The sequence below is a fragment of the Lynx canadensis genome, chromosome C1, assembly GCF_007474595.2.
Source record: "Lynx canadensis isolate LIC74 chromosome C1, mLynCan4.pri.v2, whole genome shotgun sequence".
In the NCBI taxonomy this organism is placed as follows: domain Eukaryota; kingdom Metazoa; phylum Chordata; class Mammalia; order Carnivora; family Felidae; genus Lynx; species Lynx canadensis.
Window position 1 is genome coordinate 142,130,717 of NC_044310.1, and position 14,560 is coordinate 142,145,276.

Here is a 14,560-nt window from a genome sequence, read left to right on the forward strand (position 1 = left end):
TGCACAGGGAAGGAGCAGAAGCCCTGATGAAGTCGTGAACTTCTAGAACAAAACCATGCATGAAGCCGGTCAGACTATCCCTGGACTTTTTACTTGCATGAGCCAATAAGTCTCTGTTTTGCCTTAGCCAATTTGTGCTGAGTTCTGTTTACTTGCAACTGACAGAGTTCCAGAACAAAGCTTAAAATGGACCAAGTTGGATCCTCATTCACTTCCCTCTCTCCCACCGGTCACTGTCCTTCTCCTCAGGCACCCAGAGCCTCCTTCTATCCAAAGGTCTCCATTCTGATACCCCACCCAGGCATACACTAACTCTCAAAGTAGTCAGCCTCCAATACCATCTTCCCTTTCCTCTTCCTTCTTCTACTCACCTCCCCAATACAAATTCATAAAACAAAAATAAAAAGAAAACATAAATTAATTATGAGTATGTTGTAGCAGAGGCTAAAAAGAGATTCAGGGGCGCCTGGGCAGCTCAGTCGGTTGGGCATCTGACTTTGGCTCAGGTCACGATCTCATGGTTTGTGAGTTCAAGCCCCACATCAGGCTCTGTGCTGACAGCTCAGAGCCTGGAGCCTGCTTTGGATTCTGTGCCTCTCTCTTCTCTCTCTCTCTCTCTCTCCCCCCCCCATTCATGTTCTGTCTGTCTGTCTGTCTCTCTCTCTCTCCTTCAAAAATAAATAAACATTAAAAAGGAGGGGAGGGGAGCCTGGCTGGCTCAGTCTGTTAAGCGTCCAACTTTGGCTCAGGTCATGATCTCACAGTTCATGAGTTCAAACCCCACATCGGGCTCTGTGCTGGCAGCTCAGAACCTGAAGCCTGCTTGAGATTCTGTGACTCCCTCTCTCTCTGTCCCTCCCCCACTCACACTCTGTCTCTCAAAAAATAAATAAATGTTACGAAAAAATTTTTAAGGGATTCAAAGCTTGTATCCACATCAATTTGTACAGATCAACATGCATGGGAGTTGGCTTACAGGAGCAAGTCCTGTGTACATTCCCAGGGCAGAGGCAGAATAGTGCCTGTTCCCCAGTATGACCCTACAGAGAGATGCAGGCCAAAAGTACAGAAGCTGGCTTTACAAGGGAATCTTTGACATGCAGGGCACAGGGAGTGCCCAGGGGACAGAGTGTGATCCACAGTTGAGGACGTCTGGAACACAGCTTGTCCAGGGAGGCTGAAGGGCATGGTGCTATTTGTTACCTTCTAGGTTTTGCCTGAGAAGCAGCATCTTAGTTGGCAGAAAGCAGTGTTCTCAAAGACTAAGGCAGAGCAACTGCAGCACAAGAAGCCTTCCTCAAAGGCTGTGGCAGCAGACATCAACGAGGGACAGAGTTGTGAGCACCCCCTCGACCCCAGAAAAAGTGGACAAGATAGTAGGAGGCAGGGTTAAGGTCCCGTGTCTACCTATAGGTAGGAAAAGTGAACAAGTGAAATGCGGATTATTAATGGTGATATCCTACAACTTCTCCTGCTCCTCCTTCCTCTTTCCCACAAGATTCGTAAGTGACAGTGTCCACGGAGACCCGCAGGCTGGTGGGGTATGGGGACACCAGGTTACACAAGGAGAAGAGTCAAAACAGAATGCCAGCGAACGCCACAGAAGGAGATCTGGAGCCATACTACAGTTTTATGGGGGAGAAGGTTCTAGAGGGGTTTGACCGATGCTAAAATCATCACCAGGTGGAAATGATGAGACCTTCCTCAAGGAGAAGGAATGGCATGGCTGAGTGGGTGGAGGCGAGAGAGCAGTGGCTGAGTCCAAGTCCGGGTGCGTGTGCTTATAGCAGGGGCAGAGGGGACAAGTTTGGATGGGAAGGGAAGGGGAGGAGGACTGTGAGAAAGGACAAACAGACTCAGGGAGACTGGGGTCTTTCTTGGGGACCGTGGCTTGTTGTGGCGGGTCTTTTAAGGATGATAAACAGGAAGTCAAACTACAGTACTGTGTGAATGACTAGAGCCGCCTGACTCCTGGGAACAAGCATATTTTTCAAATAGGCTGCTCGTTAACCCAAATCATCTTGAAGGTGCTTGGACGTCAGTGAGTGGAGGAAGAAGAAAAGCATTCAGGCGTGTAAAAACAGGTATTCCAGGGCAACACCACCACCGGCACAGGCCCCCTGTCACAGCCCTAGTTCCCAAGCCCACCCGGGGCCCGTGGGGTTCCAGGGCACTTCCGCTTCTGGATGGCTGCTTCTTGGGTTTTCTCAACCAGGAGCCACAGCTTCGTGAAGCACTTACAAGTCTGTTTTCTGCTGCTGCTGCCTGTGTTTAACAAGGCCACAGACGTGGGGGGAGGCCTCTCCAGGTGGATGTTTTTAGCGTATTTATAAGTTGGATATATTTAGGTTTGCCTGCTTACACTTTTAAACAAACCACACATCCACTAAAAAAAAATAACACTGGTAAATACACTAATGCCACTGAACTATACATTTAAGATTGGCTAAAATGGTAAAATTTCCTGTTATGTATATTTACCACAATAAAAATAAACCTAATTTTTTAAAACCCAATGTCCTTCCTTTTTTTTTTTTTTACAACCAGTACTTTTTACTCTTCTTATGTAGAAACAGTAAACAAAATACTTGGAATACGAAATTTGGATTTTATTCGGTTAGTGTAAAAATAGCAATAGTAATAAGAATGCCCCTACAAGGTACAGTTACTCTTAGAATGTGTTTTTGACCTCATTTTTAAAAAGATATTATTTGGTTTAAAAAAAAATAATAAAGTATAAAATATTATTTGGTTTAATTTTCATTTTACAGGATCAAAAGCAATATTTTATATTAAACTAAGTGAATGGGGGGGCCTGGGTGGCTCCGTCGGTTACACATCCAACTTCAGTTCAGGTTATGGTCTCACAGCTTGTGGGTTTGAGCCCCGCGTCGGGCTCTGTGCTGGCAGCTTGGAGCCTGGAGCCTGCTTCGGATTCTGTGTCTCCCTCTCTCTCTGCCCTCCCCCTCATGTTTTTTTTTCTCTCTCTCTCTGTCTCTCTCAAGAATAAACATTAAAAAAAATTTTTTTTAATGAAGTAAATGAATATGACAACCAATACCAAATGAAAAACTGAGCCTTCCCTACCAGAAGGTCTCCCTATAGCACAGAGACCAAAAGAACAAAAAAATATCCCCAAACTAAATCACCCCTCAAGCTTTCTGAAATTAGCAGAGAATATTTGCAGCTGACCTATTTCTCTCCCACACGACTGTGTTGATAATGACTTTTGTCCCCAGGGAAGTGCTCAAATATAATTGAGCAGCACCTGCCACATAAAGAGTACAGTTTTATGTACCCAGTAAGTCCCATAAATATTGTACTTAGCTTGGGACTTGAGCACTCTGCTTTCTCCTTAATTGTATCTCCCAAGGAATAAACATTATAATTACCAGAGTGGAGTTACACATCTAGATAAAATTTTGAAAGTATTTTGGATTGCAAGTATTCAAGACATTTCTATTATGAAAAATTATTGAAAATGATGGCAATAACTACTTACTCACTTTTTTAATCCCAGTGATCTCATCCTATTATAAATCCCTTCTATAGATGACTGTAACTCAGTTTTGTTCAATCCTGATGACAAGGAGGCCAGGGTCAGGGACTTGATTTCCACGCAGGTCAAATAGTTTTGCCCCCACAAAATTCAGCTCTATGACCTGAGACCGTAGCTCCACAATAAATATAATATAATTATGATTATCCCCATTCAACACCATGACTTGAAAAGCTCTCTGGAGCATAAGCTTAAGGAAAGGCAAGTCCCTTAACACAAGTGAGCCAACATCTGCACATTTAGACCAGGGGTTACAACTAGAAAACCTCAGGCTGGTGTAGAGAATATGTTAATGAAAAAAAAAAACAAAAAACACTGAAGCCAGTCACAAAGATCACATTTCTTATATGATTGCAGTTATATGAAATGTCCAGTAGAGGTAAATCTATCGACATAGAGACTAACAGATCAATAGTTGCCTAGGGGTGGGGAGGAGCATGGAAAATGACTGATAATGGGTACAAGATTTCTTTGGGGGTGATGACCACGTTCTAAAATTAGATTATGTTGATAACAAAACAGCCTCTGAATTCCTGTAAGAATGACTTCCCCCTCTCTGTTCCACACATACACACTAAGAGGCCAGGTAAGAAAGTCATGCCTTCAGAGTGTTCTAACAATGGTGATTGTTTACCCACCTGTTTGATTTGGAAACATTACCAGCATCTGAGTTGTTGACATCAGCACGGGGCCATTCGAGAGGAAAGTAGAGGGTATGACACATTCACCTAAGTACTATGAATTTCCATTACTGCTGGTCTTTCCAGTACTAAAAAAGACACTGAAACAAATTTCTCCTAAGGAGTTTAAAAACTATTAGACTATTTGGACACAGTGAACACTACACAAATTCACCATTTCTAGTGATTTTGACAACCCAGAAAAATGCAGATTCTTTCCAAGTTCCTGTTTACAAAATCTTTCCTCTCCAAACGAAGGCTGATGGTCCAGCTATTAGATTGCAGCCCTCGAGAAAGATGCCCACACCAGCAAAGAACATAAAATGAGAAATAACACGGGCCCCGCTGGTCATCCAAATGATTACAGTGATAGGATCAGACACATTCAGTAGTTGTCACATAAGCTGTACAGCCCCGATCTAATTAATGCTTTCGGTGCATAAAGTACAAATGCTGAACGCCCCCTTCAGAGTCAAGTAATCGCCTCTGCTCTGTGTATGTGGTAATAAAAAGGACACGTTCAAGAAAATAAGAAAGTTTGCAGATGGGCACATTTACTCTAGTTCATACGACAACGATCTTCAAGGAATTTCAAAGCCAGTTCTATATTCAAGCCAGCTGTTGATAAAATATCAGCCTTCTATATTTCTTTTTTTTTAATGTTTGTTTATTTACTTGGTGGGGGAGGGGCAGAGAGAGAGGAGAGACAGAATCCGCACTGTCCTTGCAGAGCCTGATGGGGGGCTCGATCTAATGAACCGTGAGATCATGACCTGAGCTGAAATCAAGAGTCAAATGCTTAACCCACTAAGCCCCCCAGGTGTCCAAGCCTTATCTATTTCTGAAAGCAGGTTGCCATAGCACACAGCTTGTCATTATGTTACCTGAAAGCCATAAAACTATTCCCTTAAAATGGAATAATTGTCTTTTCCTTAATCTCAGCTTATCTCTAGTCCTATCCCCACTCCCTGCCCCAGTTTACATGGTTAAATCCACATACAACTCCTGATGTGTTGCTCTGTAGTCAGGTTCACAACTTACTCTTTGAGAAGGCAGAGTGTCGTATTCTACCTCAACGTTTTCTTGGTTCACAAAGTACAAGAGCAGGTAACTCTGTGAAGCAGGGCAATACCAGCTGCCCAGTTCAGAACGTGTTTTATAGGGGTTCTTTGTGCATAACAACCTAGCTCTTCTTGAGATTTCTCCATTGGCTGTATTCTAACCTGGAGAGGTATTATAAAGAGAGTGTGTAATTGGGACGGTTGGTTAAGGAAGTGCTCTGCACGGTCCCACAGAGGAAATGTTGGTGCAACACCCTGGATGCAAAGGGAGTGAAAAGCATCCAGGTGCTCTGCATCTCTGTCAGGCACACCGTGAGGAAAGACAAACTCAGAGGATCTGTGTTTCCGAGGCCTGTAATTCACTCGGCGCACACACTCCTGCTGGGAAGGAAGCTCCAGCAAAGGTGTGAGCGACGGAGAACATGGCACTGTTCTAGGAAATACTCTGCTCCAAGACGTTGCCTTAAAACAGCATGCAGAGGCAAACACTGAAAGAAGAATGGGGCCTGCACGCCCCCCCTCTGAGCACACGCCTTCTGATACTTCCTAGGGTCTTCAGGGAATCTGAGTGAAATGCAAGCCTGCTCGCCCTGGTTAGTAGTCTGCACTGCAGAAATGAGACCAAGAAATGGCCAAACTAGGACGTAGGTGAGGAGACTGGATAATGCTACAACATCAGCCAGAAAAGGTGGGTCAGAACTAGGGTGGCTGCATCCAGGAACACCACTGGGTTGGTAGACTCCCCAGAAGTAGGGGGACTGATTTCTACAACCAGCCACCCACACGGTTTGACTAAACCACATTCTCTTTAGTCCACCCTTGCTTTGGCCCTCGATGAAACAGAAGTCTCTGCTCCTTAGCACCTACAGACGACACTGCCTGTGGCACCGGTGGAGTAAGTAAGGGAGGGGGGAGTCACGGTAAAACCGAGGTTATTTTCAACTTAAGTGTCTGCACAGCATCCTACAACTTTCCAGAAAGATTAAAATTTCAATCAAAATTTATCTAAGGTTCAATAAAATCTTACCATCCTAAAGTGAAGGATAAATAGTTCTTTATTCTACAAAAGTGAAATTTAGGGAACTCTGTGAGCCAAGAACAGGGACTTAGAGAAATGTACAAGTGACTGGTTAATAGGTTAGTTGCCCAGTAATTGGATTTCTCAATAAGGAGCTTCGTAAATCCCATTCCATTCCTTCAAGCCCAAGAGCAAGAACAAAGAAAGGACAGTTTGCCCGAGAGGCAGAGCTCTTTCTTGGTCTACCAGGTCTCAATTTGGGAAGATGCATTCCAGATGAAATTTGCACAGGAAATAGGTGTGAACTTTTCCCTCAGGTTCATCTCAACTGTACTATCCCATTTAGCCAGGAAGTTCTACTCCAGAGCAAAAGGATACTTCCAATTTTGCTATTGAGACGGATTCATCATTGTCTTCCATGCAGCTAAAATATACCAATGGTTGTGCCAGTCCTGGCCAGTTTCCCTCAGGGTCATTCTCCCCTTCCCCTGTGCTGCTTTCTCTCTCAGGAGGGCCAAGGTCTGCAGGCTGCTTCGAGGCTCCCAGGTCAGTGGGCTTCCCGCTGGGCTCAGCCAAGGGCAAGTACTCCAGGAGAAGGGGGAGGCAGAGGGTCACTCCTCATTCTCTCCCCTCAAGTGGCTTCTTTAGCAGAAGCTACATCTCCTCTGTAGGTGTGTGTGTGTGTCTCTCTCTTTTAATTGAGGTATGATTGGCAAATAACATTATATTAGTTTTAGGTATGCAACATAACAATATTTCTATATTTTGTGAAATGATCACAATTCTAGTTAACATCCATCATCATACATAGTTATACATTTTTTTCTTGTAATGAGAACTTTCAAGATCTACTCTCTAAGCAACTTGCAAATATGCAATACAAATTATTAATTATATGTACATGCTGTACATTACATCCCCCATTACTTAGTTATTTCATAACTGAAAGTTTGTACCTTTTGACCCCTTCACCCATTTCACCTATACCCCACCATCCCTCCTCTGGCAACCATCAGTCTTATAAGCTCAGTTTTTGTTTTAGGTTTTTGGTTTGGGGAGGGTTTTTAGATTCCACATACAAGTGAGATCATACAGTATTTGTCTTATTTGACTTCTTTCACTTCGCATAATGCCTTTAAGGTCCATCCATATTATCACAAATAGCAAGATTTCATTCTTGCTTATGGCTGAGTAATATTCCATCGTATATATACATACCACAATTTCTTTATGCATTCATCCATCAATCAACACTTAGGTTGTTTCCATGCCTTGGCTATTATAAACACTGGCTGCAATGTAGTGGGGATGCATATATCTTTTCAAGTTCGTGTTTTCATTTTCTTTAGATAAATACCCAGAAGTGGGATTGCTAGGTCATATGGTATTTATTCTATTTTTTTTTGGAGGAATCTCCATACTGTTTTCCACAGTGGCTGCACTAATTTACATTCCCACCAACAGGGCATAAAACTTTCCTTTTCTCTACATCCTTACCTACATTGTTGCTTCTTGTGTTTCTGATTGTAGCCATCCTAACAAGTGTGAGGTGATATCCTCTGTCTCTTGCTCCTATAAAACAGTACCCCAGTGGCTACAGTATCTACCAGGTGATTCTGGCCCCTGTGTTCCAGTAACAGTTTCCTCTACTTGTCCTGCTAGCCTGGAGGTAACAGTGGCTTCCTGCTGTTGCTAACCTCCAGGGTTAGTTTCCAACCTCTCCCACTGCCTATGTAACCATGTGTCTACATTCAAGTTCCTCAGTTGCAAAATCGCAAGTAGTTTTATTCCTAGTTAGCACTGGCTAATACAATGACTACTAATCAAACAAACCACCATGAACCATGCAAACAAAAATTCCAGCTCATGATAAAATTGGGGAAAAAACTACAGTCTTGAGATTCTCCAGTGGTTGCTTTGTTCCTCACGGTAACCATATAAGGTAAGAATATTTCTAGGATCTAAGAGGAATAAGCTCCATATGTCTTTTCATGTGTCCACATCTTTGTGTTTATATGTCTATCCTGATTATTCAGGGATGAAGTGTGTTGTGGTGGAAAAACTGGAGGATCTGAGTAAGGTCCCCTGTCTCTGTTCTACAACTACTGATGTGACGTCGGTACAGCCTTTCTGTCCTTGAGTCTCTGTTTTATTTATCTGAAAATGAGGAACTGAAGTACTTTCCCTCTGCAATGTCTTCCTGTTCTAAAATTTTGTGATTCTAAGTTTATGGATAAATTTTGCATATATGCATGTCTCTAGGCATATGATTATTCTTAGAGCTATGCACAAAGCATATACCTTCTGTTGATGAATCTGCATTTTATTGGAGAAATGTGTCTCCAAATTATAACCCAAAGAAGTTTTTGTCAGCTTGTTTTATTATAGTATCAACTTAGTAACTAAATATGTTTTAAATCTCTAAATACAGTGTGGGCTTACTGAATTATTATCATGATCGTTTGTTAGCATACCTAAAAAAAGCCAAGGTTCTTTGATCTAGAGTAGATGATTCCAAAGATGGCTGCGAGAATATCTTCCATTCTACATGCTCTTTTGTAAGGTGACCTTGTTGTACCCCATGGCAAGAGTCTATTTCTTCTTCCTTTGAAACTGAGCTAGCCCTTTGTTTTGATTTAAAGACTGTAACAGAAGGAATGTCATGTAGCTTTCAACAGCAGGTTTTACAAAATCTGCAGCTTCCTCCTTTGCTTCTTGGGATGCCCCTTCTTGGAACCCAGCCACCATGTTGTAAGGAAGTTCAAGCAATCATGCTGAGAGCCCAGGTGGAGGAAGACTGAGCCCCCTGCCAAAACCTCTAGTCGAGCTCTCAGCCAGCAGCCAGCACCAACTGCCAACCACACGTGTGAGGCTATTTTAGACCTTTCAGCCATGCCAGTGCCCAGATAACACCACACAGAACTAACTGGACAGCACACTGAAATTTAAAAAAAAAAAAAAAATCTTGTTGCTTTAAGCCACTAAATTTGGGGAAGTTTTGTTAGGAGACAATTTCTCCCCATCAAACAAAGAGTTTAATGTTAGAACACAACGCCATGCCTAAAATATATGAAGCTAGTCCTCATTCTTCCGCTCCTTCATTCATCCAAATAAATACTTATTGAACATCTACTACGCTAAATGCTTAGGGTACAAAGACAATCAAGTGCACCAAATGCAGGTATGTCCCTGCCCCAGTGGTACTTATTATCTGGATGAGGGGACAGACATTAACAGAGAAATCTACTGAGACCTGGCAAAATGCACTCTGGAATGAGGTACGTGGTTAAGGAACTGACATCATCAAAGAGATTAGAAAAAGAAATGAAGACTAGAGGGTGCCTGGCTGGCTCAGTTGGTTGACCGTCCAACTCTTAATTGCAGCTCAGGTCATGACCCAAGGATCATGGCATTGGGCCCCACGTCCAACGCCGCATTGAGCGTGGAGCCTGCTTGAGATTCTCTCTCTGCCTCTGCCCCTCCCCCCCACTTGCACACTCTCTCTCTCTCTCTCTCTCTCTCTCTCAAAATAATCAATAAATAATACGTACATACATAAATACATAAGTAAATATAAAAAGTAGTAAAAAAGAGGTGAAGACTAAACTTAGGTCTCAACAAAGATTAAAAATTAACTTGGCAGAACGGAGACAAGAGCCTCCACACAGAGGGCTCAGCATGTACAAAGGGCCAATGGCAGAAGGGAAGGTGGTATGTGCAAGACCTGTGTCCAAAGCTAGAAGATAATGGTTTAAGATAAGGCTGCAAACTAGTAGGGGCCAGGCCTTAGAAGACTTGCAGTACTGATAAGGGCAGCCTTAACAAGGAGAGGTCCAACAGAATAATCACACTCTGATCAGATTTTCTCTTTGAACCACCAGGGGGGAGAAAACTGGGATAACCTCAGTGAGAGTAACCTGGAGTACTCCATCACAGCAACTCTATGTGCAGTGGACACCCAGAGTATTACAATATTCAGTGCATATGGCCATTTTGCCACACCCTAATTCCTTGCTACAGTTCACTATTGTTGTGGGTATATATCTAGGTCTCCCTAAGTAGATTATAAAATCCTTTGGGTACGGGGACTCCGTCTTTTCATTCCTCTTCCATAGCATCTAGCACCGTGCGGGCACAGAGCAGATGTTTAATAAGTGCTTCCTAGAGGAGCGGGTGCTCAATCAGTTTAGTGTCTGACTTGGCTCAGGTTCGTGAGTTTCAGCCCCACATTGGGCTCGGTTGATGACAGCTTCTTTTTTTAAATAAGTGCTTCCTAAAATTTTAAAACATGAATAAAGAATCCACTTCACAAATGGCCTGTCACAAGTGATCTCCTAGGAAAAAAATCTACGGCCTCATTGGAAAGCCATTTCATGATAGCACAGTCTTAATGAAGTCAGCAGTTCTTGAGTTCCTTGCTCAATGAAAAAGGAGAAAAGTCCATCATCATTTCCAAAGAATGCCTTTGGTACACTTTGAAGACCATTACTGGGTTACCCCGAGCTCTCTTTTATTCTTATCGTGGGCAAAATACTTAATCTTCTCACCTTTCCTCAAAGAAACCATTTAGTTGTTCCTGGATTCATTCCAAAATCTCCATCCCTCCTAGATTGTGGAGACCAGCAATCTAGTAGCCCACGAAACAAGGTCTCAGAGTGGAGGCAGGCTCACTTTCTCAGTTTGCTTGTTTTCAGCCCGACTCACATGTGTGCATGTGTATGCGTGCATGTACACACACAAAACTACAACTTTTTACCAGTTTGAAGAAGACTTTAACAATAATAATAAGTGGCACCTGGGTGGCTCAGTCAGTAAGCGCTCTGACTTCGTTCAGGTCCTATCTTGCGGTTCGTGACTTCGAGCCCCACATTGGGCCTCTGTGCACAGCTTGGAACCTGGAGCCTGCTTTGGATTCTGTGTCTCTCTCTCTCCTCTCGCCCCTCCCCTGCTTCCCCTCTTTATCTCTGCTCTCAAAAATAAATAAACATTAAAAAGTGTTTAAAAAAATAATAATAAAAAGAAAAAATAAAGATTAAACAATTTTACTAGGTGACAATAAAATAAACTGTTTTATTTTATTTGCCAACTGTCCTCTGTGCTTCACCATCAGCCCCATATGACCCATCTGATTCGAACATCATTTTTTTTTCTTTTAGTGACGCTTTCCCTCTCTAATTTTGTAAATAACAGGATACAAAAATGAGCAGCACTATTTTACTGCATCCCCACTGTCTTCTTCATGTGCGGAAGTCATCACACAGACTGTGAGATATCACCAAGAAATCCCATCACTTCAGTGTACCAAGAATTCAAAAACAATACATCATTAGTCATTCTACAAATAAGAAGGCTCTAATAACATAAACAGCTATTGTGCTTTTTTTAAAAAATACTTCTTTGGCACTCAGGTGAAAACTCTTCAATTTTATTTCAAAAAACACAGTTAACTTCCATTTGCAGTAACTTTCCATCGCTTGTCAAGAAAAAAAATCCCTCTGTTATTTTTATTGTAGCCATTACAGAAGGGTTCATTATGTCATTTTTAATCAAGATCATGTGTAGGATACTTACGCAACTGTAAGTGTTCACAAAAATTATGTATTTTTTACACAGAAAAGAAAAAGATTGTATATATCATACAATTACAACTAACTTCTAAATTTAAATTAGACCATTTTATTAAGTCAACAAATCCCAGTTTCAGAAAGATTAATGAAACATATTTGTCCTATACATTGCACCGGTTTAAATTACTCCCAAAATTATTAGCATGCAATACTTTTCACATTTTTAAGACAATACATAGCAACACACTTATCAAGAACTTATCCATGCATTCTCTCATTTATTGGAGTAAACTGAGGAAAGAATAAGGATGTTAGAAAAAATATTGATTGTTTTGTTTGTGGTTAGAAGTCTAAAGCATTAGTGAAGTGACAGTTAAGATGAATCAAAAGTTTTAGTCAAACAGCTCACAGAATACACTGCTGTATAATTAGTATTTCTAAGAATTTGCAACAATAAAACACCACCAAAAATAGGCACCTACAAAAGAAACATCAACAAGATCTCAGTCACATAAGTGAAAAATTTTTTAAAGATGAAGAATGTCTTCACTTTATCAAATGCACAAATGATCTACGCACTGCAAAGGGAACAGAATGCACTTTTAGAACGAATTCAGGATCCAAATATATTTACTTGAAGAATGTAAATACTTGGTCCTCCCTGAATTAAAAACAGTAGTGGTAACAATCTGTTTGCAGAAAATGAGTACTGCATAATAAATATTATCTAAATATGCTTTCTAAACCCTTTAGGAGAAGTCTGAGTCCAATTTTGAATCTAAAGCCCATTTGTCCTAGATAATCTGTTTAAATTGATGATAATCACTAAGGAAACACACCCCAGCTGCCATTATTGGTTAAAAACATATTACACAATGCTCTCAGTGACCTAGAGGGAAAAGAACTTCCCAAGGTCACTCCAGCAGCCCACAGCAGAGCCTGGGATAAAAGCATCTTGGGGCCACAACCAAAGTATTCCTAAGCCACCCTGAAAGCACACACCTCCAGAGTTTTTCCGCTCCAAAGAGAGATCAAGGTGACTCACTTTTGCAAGATCTCGCTAGCACCCAGCAGCCATGTAGAGATGGTTTCATTTACAGCACATGGGCAGTAGAAAATTAAGGACCAATCTCCTGTGTCAAGGTGAAAGAGACCTAAGCATTCAGTGTAATCGGCGATCTTTTAGTACACAGAACGCTCACTAGAACTACACAGACGGAAACAACTACGAAGAAAACAAACACGAAGTGTAGTACCACCCAGACCCTCGAACTGAGTGCCGACCTTTGCTTATTTCAGTAGAACCAGGTCTGGGCAGTCTTTTTTCCCTAGCTAAGCGAACCAAAGCAGAGGTCCCAAGTGACACCAAACTTTCTGCTCAAAGCGTCTTTCGTTTGACCAGAGCTGGCAGATCTCTCCCAAGACCCACACTAAGAAGAGTATTCGAAATACGACAAACAGCAGAGACCCCGACCTGTCAGCCAAATTAAACCGTGTGCGGGGCCCCTGGGGCTCTGGTTACTCAAGGCAAGTACGCGACTTGAAGACGTTACCACACACGGAAAGTGCAACTAGAAATACTTTCAGTCTTAAATTCAACATCCCTGCCCTACACCGGGTCCCCAGCAACTCGCATTCGAACGCACAAACTTCGAGGGCGATGCGGAGCCGCCCGGCCGGGAAGACTTTGCGCGCAGGGGGATGCGGAAGCAGGACGCGGCGGGAGCGCCCGGCCCCGGCCGGAAAGGGGCGCAAAGAGACTCTACCCGCCGCTCGCACTCTGGGTGGCAGCGCTCGGCTCCCGGACCCCGCGCCCGCACCGGGCCTTCTCCCCCAACCTGCCGCCGCGCGGTCTCCCCGCGCCCGCCTCCTACCTGTCTGAGGATGAAGCTGGTCGAAGTGGTGCTGCCATCGGATCTTTTCAACCTGCTCCTCCGGGTCGTGGTGCCTCGGGCCACCTGGACTCGACACACGGGGCCAGAGAGAAGCCGGTGAGGACCGCAGCTCGGAGCCGGACGACCACCCCGGGCCAGCGTCCGCCTCCGGACCAGCTCCCCAGGGTCTCCCAGAGCCCGTACCCCAGTCTCCTCGGCGGTCCCCAGATACAGCCTCCACCCCCACCCCCCCACCACGAGCCTCGACGGCTGCAACGATGCCCGAGGAGAGCAGCCCGCGAGCACCCACCACATCCATTAACAAAGACTCTCGGGGCGCGGGGTCCGGGTCCCCGGCATCGGCTGGGGAAGGCTGCGGGCTCCAGAGCGGGAGCGCTGAGACGGACGAGGTGAGGAGGAGGAGGAGGCAGAGGAGGAGCTGGAGGAGAGGGACGAGGAGGAGGGGTGGGAGCGCGCGGCGGCGGACTCTCAGGACTGGGGGCCCCGCGCTGCCCGCACGAAGGCGGGGCGCGCTCGGGCCGCCGGGGCGGGAGGGGGAGGAGGAGGGGGCGGTACCTGAGCGGTGGGGGAGTGCGGCCCGTCGGCCGGCCCGTTCTTGGCGTAGGAGGAGGACATGGTTCACAGCCGCATGGCGGGCCGGCGCGCGGCGGGCGGAGGGCGGGCAGGCCCCCGGAGGCCGGGGAGCGGGAGGAGAGGAGGGCGGCAGCGAGACCCGCGCCGGCTCCCGGGCTCCCTGCCCGCACCTCGGAGAGCAAGACACCTTAAAGGGACCAAGGCGCT

At 44.3% G+C, this 14,560-nt stretch overlaps 1 protein-coding gene across 1 annotated transcript in view; it reads right to left on the reverse strand.

The window, feature by feature from the left end:
* The window catches only part of CACNB4 (calcium voltage-gated channel auxiliary subunit beta 4), a 256,351-nt gene extending 242,135 nt beyond the window's left edge, over positions 1-14,216 (reverse strand). Inside the window, exons 1-2 of the mRNA XM_030326909.1 lie at positions 14,070-14,216; positions 13,760-13,843 (exon numbers count right to left, since the gene is read on the reverse strand). Of these exons, the coding sequence (XP_030182769.1) occupies positions 13,760-13,843; positions 14,070-14,078 (93 nt within the window). The 5' untranslated portion in view covers positions 14,079-14,216. The remainder of the gene's footprint in view (positions 1-13,759; positions 13,844-14,069) is intronic.
* Between the last annotated feature and the right edge of the window lie 344 nt (positions 14,217-14,560).